The sequence below is a fragment of the Poecilia mexicana genome, unplaced genomic scaffold (genome assembly GCF_051168715.1).
Source record: "Poecilia mexicana isolate PSO_F unplaced genomic scaffold, ASM5116871v1 scaffold_6, whole genome shotgun sequence".
Classification (NCBI taxonomy): domain Eukaryota; kingdom Metazoa; phylum Chordata; class Actinopteri; order Cyprinodontiformes; family Poeciliidae; genus Poecilia; species Poecilia mexicana.
Genome location: NW_028263375.1, coordinates 4,301,632 through 4,318,297, shown reverse-complemented (window position 1 = coordinate 4,318,297; position 16,666 = coordinate 4,301,632). Strand labels below are relative to the sequence as shown.

Genomic DNA, 16,666 nt, shown 5'->3' with positions numbered 1-16,666 from the left:
GTTTTCATTCCTTTAATTTTGCTCAGATTTTCTTTTTCTTGTAAATATAAATGTACAAAAAAAAAAAACAACTTGTAGTTTTTTCCACAGATCATCGCTTCCAACAACCTGAAAAGGTTTACAAACATGCTGGTATTTGCAGGTTTGACTCATTTTAAATAACATTCCTGCTGTGAACTTCTTGCCCATCACAACTGATTGATGATATGATTTACATTTAAATCCCCTGTTAGAAATGAAGTAATCAACTGGTGAAAAAACAGATTTCATTTTATTTTGAAGATGACAAAAGGGACAAGTTTGAGTCATAAGGTTTATTAAAGTGGAATCGATGTAGCACCAGTCAGAGAGAAACATTCAATTAGTTTTCAGCTTATTCTTCTGTTAGGCAGTAAAAACCAGAGCACCATGTGAACAGAGCATAAAGCTGCTTCAGTTTGCAAATAAAAGCAAATAAATGCTCAGATTTATTACTGAAATCCCCTCTGCTCCGTCATCTTTTCTGAGCAACACTATCAGAAGTTTTATTGTCTTACTAAATAATATCAGCTTTTATGTCCTTGTTGGAACGTAAACAACTGATCAGATGTTTGCTAAAATATTACTTCAGCTTGTTTTGGTCTAGCAACTAATTCAACCTACTTTCTTTTAAAACAAAACTATGGATATATGCTGACTTTTATTCATGCATGTTAATAACTAATATTTTATTATTTACTACACCCAAAAACCTTTCGTAACTGATATACAGCTGCTCTGTTCCAGCCTTCACTCATCTGGGATTTATTCTGCTAATTATTTTGCCTCCGAGATCATTTTGGGGTTTAAAGCAGCAATGTCAGCCCTGCAGCTGGATTCATTCACTCGCTGTTCGTTAAACGCTTCGCAGATTTACGAACTCTGGGCAGAACGAGGACGAGCGCCACATGGTCCTGGTTCTCTCTGATGACCAGTTTGTTTGGATTGTTGTCGGGAAAAAAATGAGAAAACACAAAAAAAGTTTTAACAAACAGCTTTGGTCCACATCGGGCCTCTCCTTTGTTTTCCTGAACACCTTCAGCATTTCTTTGGTCGGATAGCAGGACGCCAGGGACGGCTCGATGAGGAGGCAGGCGGAGTGAAAAACCTGAGATCTGATCAGATGGGAGGAGATCAAACTGGACCGGGTCAACATCTGAGGCTGTATTAAAGTCATCTGACGACAAACATCCTGTTTTAACAGCAGGAGGAGATGATGATTGGAATAAACAGATTAAAATCTCAGGGCTGAAAGAAGAGCTGCAAAAAGCAGAATCTAAACAGGATGTTCATCAGCTGCTCTCAGGTTTTTATTCATGGAACTGTTTCAGTTGATTAATCGAGTCACAATCAGCATATTTCTCATTTCACCTCTTAAGCTTATTTTAAACAATATTAGAAATACTTTAAAAACTGCAAATAAGCAAATAATTAAATTTCTTTTTAGAATAAGAAAATCAATATTTTATTACCTAAAACTCAATAACAGCATTCCTTTAGTAAACACTTGATCATATGAAGCAAAGGATGCATCTGCAACTAAAAAATCCTTCTAATATTTGTATGAAATCTGAACCAGGTGAAGCTAAAATTGCCAGATTTATAGACAAAGCAAGTTTTTTATATTTAATGCAAAATGTTGATCTTTTTGTACAGTTCTGCTCTGACTGTTGTTCTCTCAGCAAGCAGCCTTTTTTAGAGTCTATTTACTCCAGTTAATTATCAGTTAACGTTTATTTCAATAATAAATTCATTGCAATAAATCTGATTAATCGCTTCAGCAGAAGATATTACAACTGATTTATGTGGAGAGTATTAAAACTAAACCTCTGGTCAGCTGATGAACAGGTTTTAGTATTTTGTTTTCCCTGTTTTGTCTTTTTGCCTTTTCAAGCTCTGGAACACGGCTACAATAAACAAGATAATAACTGTAATCTTGGTCTTAAGCTTTTTCATGCTGACTGTAAGAAGATCAAATCCGACGTGTCTTCATCCGAGATGTTTGTGATGATGCTTCTCGTAGCCCACTGCATTGTTGGAACTGGATCCTGTAAGGAAAACAACATTCAGCTGCAGGTCGGCTTCATTTACCAGCTTGAATTTGTTCCAACTCTCTAAGTCGTCTCACCCAAGTAGTCCTTGTAGTCCTTAAAGTATTTATGCCTCAAACCTCGTCCATCTGCAGGCAGACAGCAAAAACAAAACCTTGCATTAAATATCTTCTATTCATGACTTGTACTGAACTAGAATTAGAAATATTGGTGTTCTCTCCTTCAAAACGAGAATTTAATATTTCTTTCTTTCTTTTGGAAATCAATCATCAGCTCATTTTGTTTGTTTTCCATGTTGTTCCAGTTTGAGGCATTTAAAATAAAAAAAAACATTCTGCTCCACAACACCAAGCATAATGTGCTTTTTTATCTGGTTTTATGTGAACCCCAGGGTTCACCGGTTCACCGGAACCCCAGGGGTTTCACCGAACCCCTGGGGTTCCGGTGAACCTGGATCCTGTCAGGAAAACAACATTAGATGGAACCCCAGGGGTTCGATGGAACCCCAGGGGTTCGGTGGAACCTCAGGGGTTCGGTGGAACCTCAGGGGTTCGGTGAACCCCAGGGGTTCGGTGAACCTGGATCCTGTCAGGAAAACATTAGATGGAACCCCAGGGGTTCGATGGGACCTCAGGGGTTCAGTGAACCTGGATCCTGTCAGGTTCACTGAACCCCAGGGTTCACCGGTTCATCGAACCCCAAGGGTTCGGCGAGTCGGTCTCAGGGGTTCGGTGAACCCCAGGGGTTCGGCGGAGCCGATGCCGTGGAGGTAAAGACACACTGTGTAAAGTCGTGATGACGCCCCGCTTTGCCATCACTTGCTGCAGAGGATCACGTTGAACTTGTGTCCTTAATTACTTCAGCAAAGTTCACCGTTTTTACCAAATTCTGTAGCTTTCGCTGTACTTCTAAATCTGCTCCTTAGTCGCATCTTTTCGGGCCTGCTACTGCCTCTAGTAGCGTGGGGGTGGTAACACAACTAATATAATTACATTACTAAATCAGAATACCGCAAAGTCTTTATTATTTATTATTAATTTTTCATTCTCTTAAGAATGTGGAGCTAATTAAATGATGTAAACAAGACCTTAAAGTGGTTCCAGTTTCTCTCGATGGCCAACCTGTTGAAACTGTGGCAGAACGACCCAAGCCTGGACAGTCAGCTCAGCTTTGCTGAAAACACTGACTATATTTTGAACAACTGTTCTCAGAGACTCTACCTCTTAAGAAGACTTAGTGATCATGGGGTGACCCAACTAGACTCTAATTGGGTCACCCCTATGTCTTGAATTTGGGGGGGAAATTCATATTTTATTTATCGCTACAGAAGGGTTCAGTGAATGCGCATGGGTTTGGTACCTCAAAAAAGGTTAAAAACCACTGTGCTAAAAGCGGTTAGTCTATCAGTGAAGCTTCAAGCCTAAAATAGCATCTCAATGATAAATATGTAGCATCTAATGCAGTGCACATTTCTAAAGAAGCTCCATGATCAGGGCTTCCTGAAACTCCGGGTTTTGAGTTGAAAATGTTGCTTATTTTATCGATATATCGTTATCTGTTAGTGTGAACTGCATCTCCAGTTCGACCGTCCAGCCAGCAGGGGGCAGTAAAGTCGTACCGGAGTTGGCGCGTTGCTTGATGCACTGGCCCCGGTTTGGGACGCCAGCGGCGGGGTTCCCGGGGTTGATGATGTGGCACTCGTAGCCTGTGGGGCAGTGAAGAGGCTCGTCTCCGTCCTCCGTGGTGCTGCATGCTTCCGCTGGCGGACAGACGCGCACAACAAGTTTTTATTTGAGAAAAGACGCAGTGATTTAAAAAATGAGTCAGATCTGGGTGAATGAGACCCACAAACACATTCACTCAAAGCAAAGACATTTAGTTAAATTATTAGCTGAAATATATGACGGCGTGTTAGGGCAGGTTGAAAAAAGGAGGACATTTCAACCAAAAAAATCTCAGAAATGTGATTGTGAAGCTGCACTGATTTTATCGCCCAGTTTTCCAGTTTTTTACTGAGCTTAGCGGTTTTCCTGTTGGACCCACCTTGCAGAACCTCCTCCGGTCCGTCCAGTAGCCAGCCGTTTCCTCCCAGCCATCGAGGTTTGGGCTGAACCAGCCAGTCCAGAACTGCTCAAAACAAACAGCTGATTATCACCGGCCACTGTGAATCAGAACCGGCTGAAAGCTGCTGGATGCTGACCCGGTGGGGGCTGGACGGACTCCAGGCAGGCGTAGATGCAGCCGTTGTAGCAGCAGCGTTTGTGGCGCTCACATTCGGAGTCGGAGCGGCAGCCGGGAACGTCGCAGGCCCGCTCCGGCAGCATCTGGGGCGGCGGCGGGCAGCGGTCGTTCTTCTGGTGCTGCGCGGACTGCGGGTGGCTCGGGTACTCGTAGTCCTGAAAGACAGACGGACGCTGGACTGAGAAGCTGTTTGTCTTCCATGATGACCCCCGGCCTCAGGGTTGGACCTCCTTAGGTCAGAGGAAGAAGCTGTTTCTGATGGGCGGCATGAGCTCCTGGACCTGGGGATGCACCGATTTTCAATTCTGATACCGATATCTGAGGCTGATACAGAAAAACTGCTGAACTGACTCAAACCATTATTTTTTTAAGCATAAAGTGCTGAATTACAAATTTATTTCAGCACCAGTACAGCCCATTTAAAAACATCAACACCACAACGATAGTACACTTTTCATAAATATTTAACTGTTGGTTAAATTTAAAAATAAATGATTGTAATTGTATTTATTTTCGACAGTATTTATTTTTGTATTTTATAGTTTTTGTATTTGTATTGCATACTTTTAAAGAGACAGTTTTATGCACCATTTTGTAGCATAATTAACTATTTTACCTTCAGTTGTTAAAAAAATTCTATATCAAATATGACAAAAGAAATTTGACTTCATAATTTACAGCCTTGAAATCGGGCCTCTGTCTCTTTAAGAAGCTCCTGCTCTTTCTGAAGCTCCGCCTCCAGGAAGTCATGCCAACATGGCTCCTCTTTAACCCTTTAACATTTTTACCAGCGTTGCTCTGAGCAGCAGCTCCTATGAGGACCTCAGCAGCTGTTTGCTAATTGCTGTTGGCTAGTCTGAAGGAGCTGAGTGGAGGAGGAGCTGCGTCTCGAAGGCGGGGCTAGGTCCACCCAGGCGTTTTTATACAGCTGAATGGTTGCCATGGTGATTAAAGGATTTCTCAAACATGCATGAAAGAATCAAGGCAGCACTCCAGGTTTGTCTGTGATCAGGGAAAAACATGGAGGAAACCTCAAAAATGTTAATTTTACATAAAAATACCCTTTAGCTTCATGATATAACATGTTTGTGTCTGTGGGTGTTTTTACTTTTATTCTAGTTTCTTTCACATTTTTCAAATTAAATATTAAAATAAATTTTGAGTTTGTCTGATTTAAATGTTATGACGGATGAAGCATGTTAGCACCCCCTGGTGGAGGGGCAGGGAGAATGTGGGGGGGTCTGGGGGGTGGGGCAGCGGGGTTATTCACCCAGGGCCCCAAACAGGCTAGGACTGTCCCTGGAGGGATCTGCAACATTTACAACCCAAACAACCATTCTGACCCTCAGTCCACAAATTCAGAGCCACAAAAGAAACTGTTTTTCCAAAACCAGCAATTTATTTCTATTTCTAAGTTTCAAAATAAAGATAAAACATAAAACTTTTGAGTTTAGAGGACGAATACAAAAACAAAAATCCTTTATTGGCTATTTAAATATAAAAAGCTCCACAGTTCTCTGTGTTGGTATTTAACAGACTTCTGGTCATTTTATCTTTAGACCACAAGAGGGCAGCAAAAGGCAGCGAAGAAATAAAGTAAACTGTTGTCTGCAGTTTACTGTGGCACAGTTGGAGATTTGTGGCTGTAAATGTGAAATAAAGTTTAAACCAGACCAGTGAGGAAACAGGAACACTTTCAACTTTTACACTTTTTGTTTTAGCAACAGGAGAAAACATGGAACGGGGAAAAAATGGAAATGTGACCATGCTTCAGATTTTCCCATGAATTTAAAAACACTTTATGAAAAAATACATGAGAAAGTGAAGTCAGGGTTTACTGTAATAAAATCCATTTGCGTTAAATCCAGAACAATAGACGACGACTTGTACTGCAGCACCAAGTTGGATGAGAGGGAGTCAAGTGTCTTACTGCTGAAAATATTCACCTCACAAGCTGTGGCAGCTTTAAAACAGAAGAAACGTGTTTCTATCAGGTCAGTCTCCACTTTTTATGGTGAGGAAATTAATAAATAACATAATCAATCCGTTATAAGTTTCATGCTTCCATGATGCTGTGTGACTGATTTTTCTTCAGCAGGAACAAGAAAACCGGTCAGAGTTTATGAGAAGCTAAAACCTGCTGGTTTAGACCAAAGCATATTCATGTGTAAGAATGGTCTAGTCAAAGTCCAGACCTAGATCTTCCTGAGAATCTGTAGCAGAGTTTAAAAACTGGTGTTCACAGATGTTCTCCATTCAACCAAACGGAGCTGAAGGCGTTTAAAGAAATCAGAAACAGGTGGAAACTTTAGCTGATAGAGAAACAATAAAAAAAGGGGGTTGAATACAAATGCACACCACACTTTTCAGATATAAAATCCCAGAAATATAAATTGAAGTTTTTGGTTGTAAGGTGAGAAAAGTGTTTAAAAATATGTGAACAGTCATTAAAAATCATTTTCCTCCTTTGTTTTGACACTAAGAGTCCTGGACGTCCCTAAAAACTCACTCAGAGAAATCCTTGTTTTTTATCCAAGAATTGTAATTATGTAATTAGTCTGTGGGCTGCAGACCGTCGTTAAAGTGTGTCGTTTATTTTGCAGGATTACTAACTGCTATCCCAGAGGAACCGCGAAGAGAAATGAAAAGGTTTGGTGCTGACGGCGGCATCACGGCCTCTGGCGTGGGTTCAGCTCCGGTTCAGCCTGGCAGCTCAGCAGGCCGAAGCTTTTAGGAGGTTCAGGTTCCTCTGCACAGCCGTGTGTGGCCGAGTCACAGCTGGTAAAAGTTTATCCCAGAGCTCGTACCACTGCACGCTGTCGACTTTGTGCAAAGAAACAAACAGTACTGTTATGCAACAAACACATGAGGCGAGAAATGCTGAACGAAGTCAGACAACATGGCATGACAAGCAAAGAGGTCAGAGGTCAGATTTCAAGAGAAGCTAACAGGAACGTCTCTGGTCGAAATAAACGTTTGATCAGGCAGGAAGTGAAGAAACGGCGGACCAGGAACCCAGAAGGAGTCGCAGTAAGATCCGGATCACAGGAAGGCCTTCTTCTACACTAAAGACCAAATAAACAATTTTTAACTATTAGATGTTTAATCAGCTTTATTTAGTATTTCATTTGCTTGCTGTAGCATCAATAAGCTACGTTTGGTTTGCTTTCCTTTACTAACAAAACATTAAGATAACTTCTATCCATCTTTTAGTATCTGATAATTAGCCTCCCACTGACAGTTTCAAGCCCTGGGAAACCACCGTGGTTTGATGAATGAGTTCTGTAAAATCTGCTCTAACTGCTTAATAACTTAACGACCTCTGACCTCTTTGCTTGTCTCACATCCGATCAGTTCTTTGTTTCTTCCTGAAGCTAAAGTGTTTCCTTCCTGTTTATGGGAGTTTGTGTTTATTTGCCAACAGGCAGCACATCCAACATCTGACTCCTGGAAACATCATCATCCAGCTACTAGTTCTTTAAACATGTTTGCTATCCGTCCTCCAACCTAAACGTCTGTGTGAAGATTCCTGCTCCGTCTCTTCCTGTGCTTTCCTGCCGCCGGATGCCAGATGGGCCACCATGCTTTAATCCGGAGCTTTATCACACAATCCGGCTGCCGTCTCTCTGATGTTCCAGTGTTTACTTTCCCTCCGTTCTGCCGGCCTGCCCTCTCATCGTACCCCGCCAACAGGACTGTTCAGTTTTCACGCCCCTCATCATCTGCAGCTTCTTTTATCCTCTGTTAAAAGCAGGAGCGTGATGTTTGCTGTAACATTTGATCTCCGCAGGTTATTTTCTCTTTACTCTGAGCCCGACTGGCTCCAGATCGTTTGTGATTCCAAACCGAGATCTCAGATAAGAGTATCTGCTTCCTTTGTGGAAGAGCAGGAAACAGGAATCATTCTGCAGTCATTCATTCATTCATCTCACAATACACCCTCCAAAAAATGTAACTGAAAAAGCAAAGGATAAAAACAACAAAGAACTAAAAGGTTTAGCATGGAGTCAATCAAATTAAACAAGAAGATAAAGATATTCCACCTGAAGCCATTTAGCTCCCGCACTAAAGAAGGAAAAGTGCAGCTTTAAATTCCTGCTCCTGCGTTTGCATCCAGTTACAGAGAAAAACAGATTTCCAGACAGAGACAAACGGAGAGCTAAAGGTGAGCAGTAAAACCGAACAGAAAGGAGTTACGATAATCGGATCAAAATACTGATGAATTAAAAAAACACAGTTTAAATAAAACAGTCGTTAAAAAATGTGAACAGCAGACAGTCCAGGGTTTGTTGTTATACAAGAATATTCTGAACGGATATTAAAAACTATTTTCATCAAAAAAGTTTGAAAATGAACAAATAAGGCCGTTTTATTTCAAATGGAAAAATGTGATCTTAGTGATCTGGAACTTTTATATGTTGTGAACTTTTTATTATTTAGCTTTTGTTTTATTTATTTTAGAGAACCGTTAGCTTCCACTAAATACCATGCTGGTATAGCGTATTAGCATTAGCTTCCCCTAAATACCATGCTGGTATAGCGCTTTAGCATTAGCTTCCCCTAAATATCATGTTGGTATAGTGCTCTAGCATTAGCTTCCCCTAAATACCATGCTGGTATAGCGTATTAGCATTAGCTTCCCCTAAATACCATGTTGGTATAGCGCTTTAGCGTTAGCTTCCCCTAAATACCATGTTGGTATAGCGCTTTAGCATTAACTTACACTAAATATCATGTTGGTATAGTGCTCTAGCATTAGCTTCCCCTAAATACCATGTTGGTATAGCGCTTTAGCATTAGCTTCCCCTAAATATCATGTTGGTATAGTGCTCTAGCATTAGCTTCCCCTAAATACCATGTTGGTATAGCGCTTTAGCATTAACTTACACTAAATACCATGTTGGTATAGCGCTTTAGCGTTAGCTTACACTAAATACCATGTTGGTATAGCGCTTTACACTAAATACCATGTTGATATAGCGATTTAGCATTAGCTTCCCCTAAATACCATGTTGGTATAGCGCTTTAGCATTAACTTACACTAAATACCATGTTGGTATAGCGCTTTAGCGTTAGCTTCCCCTAAATACCATGTTGGTATAGCGCTTTAGCGTTAACTTACACTAAATACCATGTTGGTATAGCGCTTTAGCGTTAGCTTACACTAAATACCATGTTGGTATAGCGCTTTAGCGTTAGCTTCCCCTAAATATCATGTTGGTATAGTGCTTTAGCATTAACTTACACCAAATACCATGTTGGTATAGCGCTTTAGCGTTAGCTTACACTAAATACCATGTTGGTATAGCGCTTTACACTAAATACCATGTTGATATAGCGCTCTAGCATTAGCTTCCCCTAAATACCATGTTGGTATAGCGCTTTAGCATTAACTTACACTAAATACCATGTTGGTATAGCGCTTTAGCGTTAGCTTACACTAAATACCATGTTGGTATAGCGCTTTAGCATTAGTTTCCCCTAAATACCATGTTGGTATAGCGCTTTAGCATTAGCTTCCCCTAAATACCATGTTGGTATAGCGCTTTAGCATTAGCTTCCCCTAAATACCATGTTGGTATAGCGCTTTAGCATTAGCTTACACTAAATACCATGTTGGTATAGCGCTTTAGCATTAGCTTCCCCTAAATACCATGTTGGTATAGCGCTTTAGCATTAGCTTACACTAAATACCATGTTGGTATAGCGCTTTAGCATTAGCTTACACTAAATACCATGTTGCTATAGCGCTTTAGCATTAGCTTACACTAAATACCATGTTGGCATAGCGCTTTAGCATTAGCTTCCCCTAAATACCATGTTGGTATAGCGCTTTAGCGTTAACTTACCCTAAATACCATGTTGGTATAGCGCTTTAGCGTTAGCTTACACTAAATACCATGTTGGTATAGCGCTTTAGCATTAGCTTCCCCTAAATACCATGTTGGTATAGCGCTTTAGCATTAGCTTCCCCTAAATACCATGTTGGTATAGCGCTTTAGCATTAGCTTACACTAAATACCATGTTGGTATAGCGCTTTAGCGTTAGCTTACACTAAATACCATGTTGGTATAGCGCTTTAGCATTAGCTTCCCCTAAATACCATGTTGGTATAGCGCTTTAGCATTAGCTTCCCCTAAATACCATGTTGGTATAGCGCTTTAGCATTAGCTTCCCCTAAATATCATGTTGGTATAGCGCTTTAGCATTAGCTTCCCCTAAATACCATGTTGGTATAGCGCTTTAGCATTAGCTTCCCCTAAATACCATGTTGGTATAGCGCTTTAGCATTAGCTTCCCCTAAATACCATGTTGGTATAGCTCTTTAGCATTAGCTTACACTAAATACCATGTTGGTATAGCGCTTTAGCATTAGCTTACACTAAATACCATGTTGGTATAGCGCTTTAGCATTAGCTTACACTAAATACCATGTTGGTATAGCGCTTTAGCATTAGCTTACACTAAATACCATGTTGGTATAGCGCTTTAGCATTAGCTTCCCCTAAATACCATGTTGGTATAGCTCTTTAGCATTAGCTTACACTAAATACCATGTTGGTATAGCGCTTTAGCATTAGCTTACACTAAATACCATGTTGGTATAGCGCTTTAGCATTAGCTTACACTAAATACCATGTTGGTATAGCGCTTTAGCATTAGCTTCCCCTAAATACCATGTTGGTATAGCGCTTTAGCATTAGCTTACACTAAATACCATGTTGGTATAGCGCTTTAGCATTAGTTTCCCCTAAATACCATGTTGGTATAGCGCTTTAGCATTAGCTTACACTAAATACCATGTTGGTATAGCGCTTTAGCATTAGCTTACACTAAATACCATGTTGGTATAGCGCTTTAGCATTAGCTTACACTAAATACCATGTTGGTATAGCGCTTTAGCTTTAGAAGAACTAATGTTTATGATTAGTACTTTCGGTTTAGCGCCGTTAATGTTTTAGTTGGCTTTGCCCACCGCTGCCACGTCCAAAACTACAGAACTGAATCCTGTTTTCTTTTGTTTCAAATTTCCAGAAGAAAATCCAGATTATCAGCCTGATTAATTTGCTAAAAACAGAGAACAGTTCAACAGTCTACACTCATCTCTCGTGCGTTTTTACTTCCAAACAGACAAACTGCAGTCTTTTAAATGCTTCCCGTTTATTACTGTCCTGTAACCAATTATGTGTCGTTTCATGGACAACAATCAGAAAGTTTAGAGAGTTCATGTGGAACGTCTCCAACTTCTGCATCCATCATAACTCGGTTCTCTGTCAAGCTGCAGGCCAGATGGTTTCCTTGAATATAAAAATCTGTGAAGCCTGATCGAGGAAATATTTAGAAATATCAGGACCTTTCAAACATGCTTTGAAGCATCTGTCTGTTTCCATTCATCTGCAGGTTTTATCAGTCAGATCAGAGTGAGACTGGATTCCTGGAAGGTCTCATTCAGGATTTATTTATTAGAATCAGGATGCTTTGCTGGGTGCCAGCAGTTCTCTCTGCTCCATGTTTTTAGCCCAAGGCTAAAGATTCGCAGATGGTCAGACAAAGACAGGGAGGCACAACTGTTTCTGTTTGTCTGCAGGCCCTCTGTCTTCATACCAGGTGGAGTCAGAATGCTCGGCTCCACTTCGCATGAAGGGAAAAGCCACGATGCTCGCATCAGTCAGTGCAGCGGCATGCCGCGGCAGATCCCTGAGCCAGATGGCGCTACGCCTGCAGGAGGTTTAACATCAGGCCCCAGGTTGGGTTAATGTTAAATTAAAAATAAAAAAAACTTCTCATCTTCAGTTTTCTGGGCTGGGCTCGCGCTGCATTCTTGAGACTAATGTCTCTGTAGCATCTTTAAATAATCCTGAAATGCATGTTGGTGCTTTTCTTTTGTCTTCCTTTTTAAGTATTTTTACATTTATTAATGTTAGGAACAGTCTCAACATATTCAGTTATTTGTAGCCATTAGTTTTATTTTTTATTAGCTCATTCTTTTGTGTTCAGTATCTTATCTTGTGTTTTGTTCTTTGTACATTTGGATTTATTTCTCTTGGATCAGTGACTTTTCCCTTGATTTGTAGGTTTTTTTGTGATTTTTCCCTCAGATTAGTTCACCTGCACACAGAGTTTGAAAAAACATCACAGACTCCAGACTGGTTTCAGAAAAGCTTTCATCCAGATGAACCTGCAGGTCGTTTTAATCATGCCAAGCCCATAGGGGGCAGTGTAGCACAAAGCTAAAACCTGCCTGCCAATCATAGCGCTGCAGGTTCATTAGTGGGGGGAGATAATTAAGTTACATAATGTATTACAAAATAAAGTTAATAAAACACAGAACGATGTTGATTAGAATCAAGTCAAAGCAAGTTGGTGGATTTATTGGCCCATTATTCGTCTTTGACCTTAAAGCTCAGTTTTCCGCTAAATACACGCAAACAAACACGGAGTTTCCTCAAATCTCCACTTTGGTCAGATTTTTTATAGAAAACAGATTGCTGGTTGTTTTACTGTCATATGTTTGCCTGCATAAACTTATTTTATCTGGAAAAACAACCAACATAGAATAGAGGAAAACCAGGCTGACGGAGCAGAGCCTGCTGCTGGCAGGGCTTCATCTTATGGAGAAAGTTTCTCCTTCCTGTCGCTCTGTCCACAATCTTCCTACTTCAGACTCCCTGAGGGTCACTAAAGGTCATCCGCTCAACATTTTGTCACATTAGCAGCTCTGAGACGCTTTGTGAACAACCTGAACATTTCAGAAATGATGAGCAACTTTTAGTCTCCCGATTCTCCAGATTGTTACTCTCACACTCCTCGTTTAATTGTTCATGACTGAAATCATCGTCACTTCACTGTTCTGCTTCTGTCTGCATCAGAAATACTGATTCATAAAACTCACATTTCTGCTTTTGCAGCCAGAGAAGCTCAATAAAATAAATGCAACAAATGATTTTATTTGCCACCTAATAAATTTTCTGCTACAGTTTTTCTGTCTCTTTCTTTTCAGGGTTAGAGTTACTGACACTTTCCTGTTATAGTTTATAAGTTACATAAAGAAAATGCCAGCTGCACTAAAGAGTTAAAAACAGATTATTTTAACAAAGGAGTGAATGTAAATCATACTTAATATAAACATTTATGGTGGAAAAGGTTTGATTTATCTCAAAATAATCTGAGTTGGCTGCTTGTTTCTGGGTTTTTCAAACAGCAGTTTGACCTTTCGAAGACATGCTGACCTGTTTAATTAATGACCAAAACCATCAGGATGTGTTCAGTTTTTCCTCTGAAAGAGCAACTAATGGTTCCCAGGAAGGACAAGTGAAAACATCTTAAGATTAAGATTAGAACAATAAAATCCTGAGAGAAATTAAACATCTAAACGGAAAACTTTACAGTTTTCATGTTTTTAATCAGAAACTCCTGTAATTACAAAAAAATCAGGTCAGGTTAAAGTTTGGTTTAGCTTATTTTTAGGTGCAAAAGGTGTTTTTTCTTTCAAAGCTCACATTTATTTATCTTTCTGCACATCTCTGGTTTTCCTGGATGAGCTCGAGAAAAAACTGAAACGTGGCAGATGAAACGATTTAAAGAACGACTCCGTCTCAGCGAGGTCCAATTAGAGACCAGGACGGCCGTTCCGTTCAGAAAGCAGCAGGACAGACGGAGATCTGAGAGCAGAAAACCCAGGGTGGGGGCAGAAAGGATAGCAAAGGGGCAAATTTCCAGTTTTCTAGGCCAGCGAGGGCAGAAACCAGTCAGAAAGTGAGAACATTGAGGAATAAAAGGTTGAAAAAAGGAGAAGAAAGACGGAGAGAGAGAGAAGGCGGCACGCTACAGTGAGCACTTAGAGATGATCAATCAGCCACACTGAGTCGAGCTAACAAGCAGGGCGTACACACACACACACGCACGCACACACACACACGCACGCACACACACTGCTCGTTAGCTACTCACACGGAAACTCAAACACTTGCAGCTTTTTCCGGCCTGACACACTGAACTCATCAAAACTCAAACAGAAACTCGCATTGTTCTTATTTTTAGTAAAGTATTATTAGAAAAACAGAAATAAAATAACTCAGAAGTCACCTAATTAGCAAAGTACAGATCTGATTATTAATGCAGTTTAAAGAGAAAAGCTGTTGATCAAAAACCTGCAGAAATCAGGAGGAAAAACAGAAAACATGGAAAAAGTTTCTCTGCTAAGACGGCTGACTTTAACATGTCTTCAGGCATTTCAGCATCGCGCTGCAGGCAGCATCATGATGCTGCGGGCAGCATTGCGCTATGGGCAGCATCATGCTGTGGGACAGGGAAGGTGGATGAAGTTTGCAGAAAACCTGCAGAAGAGCTGAAACTGGAGAGGAAGTTCAGCTTCCAGCAGGAAAATCAGCCAAAATATGGTTCTGATCAAACTCTATTATTGTGTTACAATGGCCTAGTCAAAGTCCAGACACCTGAAAATATGTGGTAAAGTGATGAACAGGTTTCTAAGGTTGGTAAGAAACAAATAGCAATATTTCTAATAAAAAAGAAATAATAAATGTAATTATTTTATGAATTTATGAAGTAAAAGGTGAATTTTTCGTCCTGATTCTGATTTCCCGTCTTCGCTCTGAGCTGAACCAGATCCCTGCAACTCAAAACCCTTTCTGTTGTTTTTTGGTCAGCCTGACCTTTCACCTTTGCAGAGAAACGGTGAAGTGAGAAGTGAACAGAGGCAGCAGTGTCTGGCAGTGCGGTGACCTTTCACCTGCTGATCATGTGACGCTCATCAAGACATTACTGTCCTACCTTCTGGGAGAGTCCTCTCTTCCTCCTGACATCACTTCCTGTGGACAGGACCAGCAGGGACAGCAGCAGCAGCAGCTCCAACGCGCCTGGCATGCTCGCTCTTCAGACCGTCCTCCTCTTCTTCCTCTGCACGCATTTATCTCCTCTTCCTCCTTGTCCCAAACTTTCCAGCCAAAGCGGCGGATCCCGGCCTCGCTCCCTGCTGCCGGTCCTGAAGGCAGCGACGAATCACAAAGCGGGACGCGGAGACAGAGACGGGGAAAGTCCAGACAGAGAGAGGAGGAAATGAAGCAGCAGCTGTCTGCATCAGAGAGCCGCACCACTCTGCTGGTGGGGGGGCGACCCGGGGAGGGGCAGCGACTGCGACCCGCCCCACCGCTGCTCCTTCTGGAGACACATCATGAGTTCAGCGTGTTGGACGCCTGTCTCCAGGGAGATAAAGTCTTCATTTTGACTTTTAACCATCAAAAAGCAGCACTGACAAAAGTACAAACTACAACAAAACTACAATAAAATTACAAATTACAAATTACAAATTACAGCGCCACATTAGAGCCAATGTAGACAGAAAAAATGGAGGATTAAATTTTCACCAAAAAAAAAAGAAATATTTAAATTAATCTCAGAAATTGACTTAATAAAACTTGAAAATTTTCTTTTGAAAAATTTCTAAAGCTTAAAAATCGTAAAGGAACTCCGAATTTTCCAACTTCTTTCTTTCCAAGTTTTTTTTCCCCTGATTTTGAAATGTCTGTGATTAATCACAAGTTTTCCAGAAATGACAGGATATTTGGACCCTTTGGTTCAAATATCTGAGACACTTAGAGAAAAAGGAACGAGTTTCAAAAGTCCGAAAGTTTTATCAAGCAAGTTTCTGAGATCTCAGAGATTTTCTAGAAAAAGAGGAATGTGTGGGAAGGAATGTGTAAATCCTCGTAGAGCCAAAGTGTGAAAGTGGAAGATCTGCTGCTGTTCTCTAGAAATGAAAAGCAAAGCGAGGTTTTTAAAAAATAAAAACTTTGTCTCCACCTGTGCTGATGTACCAGATTAGTGTTATGAAATAACTCCAGCTCTTATTTAGAGGCAGTAATTTTTAGGAAAACATGCATGTTGCCGTGGTAACACATGCAGTTGTGTAACGTGTTTGGATGGGGGGTTAGTGGCAGTGACCCGAGCTAAACGGAGGCATGTGCTGCGTTTCAGAGGAAGGGGCCTCACTGGGTTTCCCTTCTCCAGTATCTCTGAAGTTGCTTTTTCTAAAAAACTAGGACAAGCCACCCCCCCCCCAGCCCACCCTCTCTTACCCCTACAGCTCGATTTTACCCCACCGCCTCCCTCTGAAAGGAGGGAAGGAATGTAAGCCTGCACAAATCTCAGTCATTATTAGCTTTCCAGGAGCCGGGCTCCTGTTGCTGGGAGGCCCCGGCTCCACCCCCACCAACCGAGTGGGGCTGGGGGGAGGGGGCAGAAAGAGGTGGGGTGGGGTAACTGAGGTTCATGACTGCAGCAGAAAACATTGCTACTTTCCAGAGCTCTGCTATTTGTTGATTTACAACTTTAAACT

General features: G+C 41.0%; 1 protein-coding gene across 1 annotated transcript; it reads right to left on the bottom strand.

Moving 5' to 3' along the window:
* Positions 1 to 252: 252 nt before the first annotated feature.
* wfdc1 (WAP four-disulfide core domain 1) lies at positions 253 to 15,664 on the bottom strand. Its single transcript, XM_015000883.2, has 6 exons — positions 15,103 to 15,664; positions 4,270 to 4,465; positions 4,113 to 4,196; positions 3,688 to 3,828; positions 2,147 to 2,197; positions 253 to 2,066 (listed from the first exon to the last, which is right to left on the bottom strand). The coding sequence occupies exons 1-6, from the start codon at positions 15,193 to 15,195 to the stop codon at positions 2,008 to 2,010; spliced, it is 624 nt and encodes a 207-aa protein (XP_014856369.2). The 5' UTR covers positions 15,196 to 15,664; the 3' UTR covers positions 253 to 2,007.
* Positions 15,665 to 16,666: the final 1,002 nt, after the last annotated feature.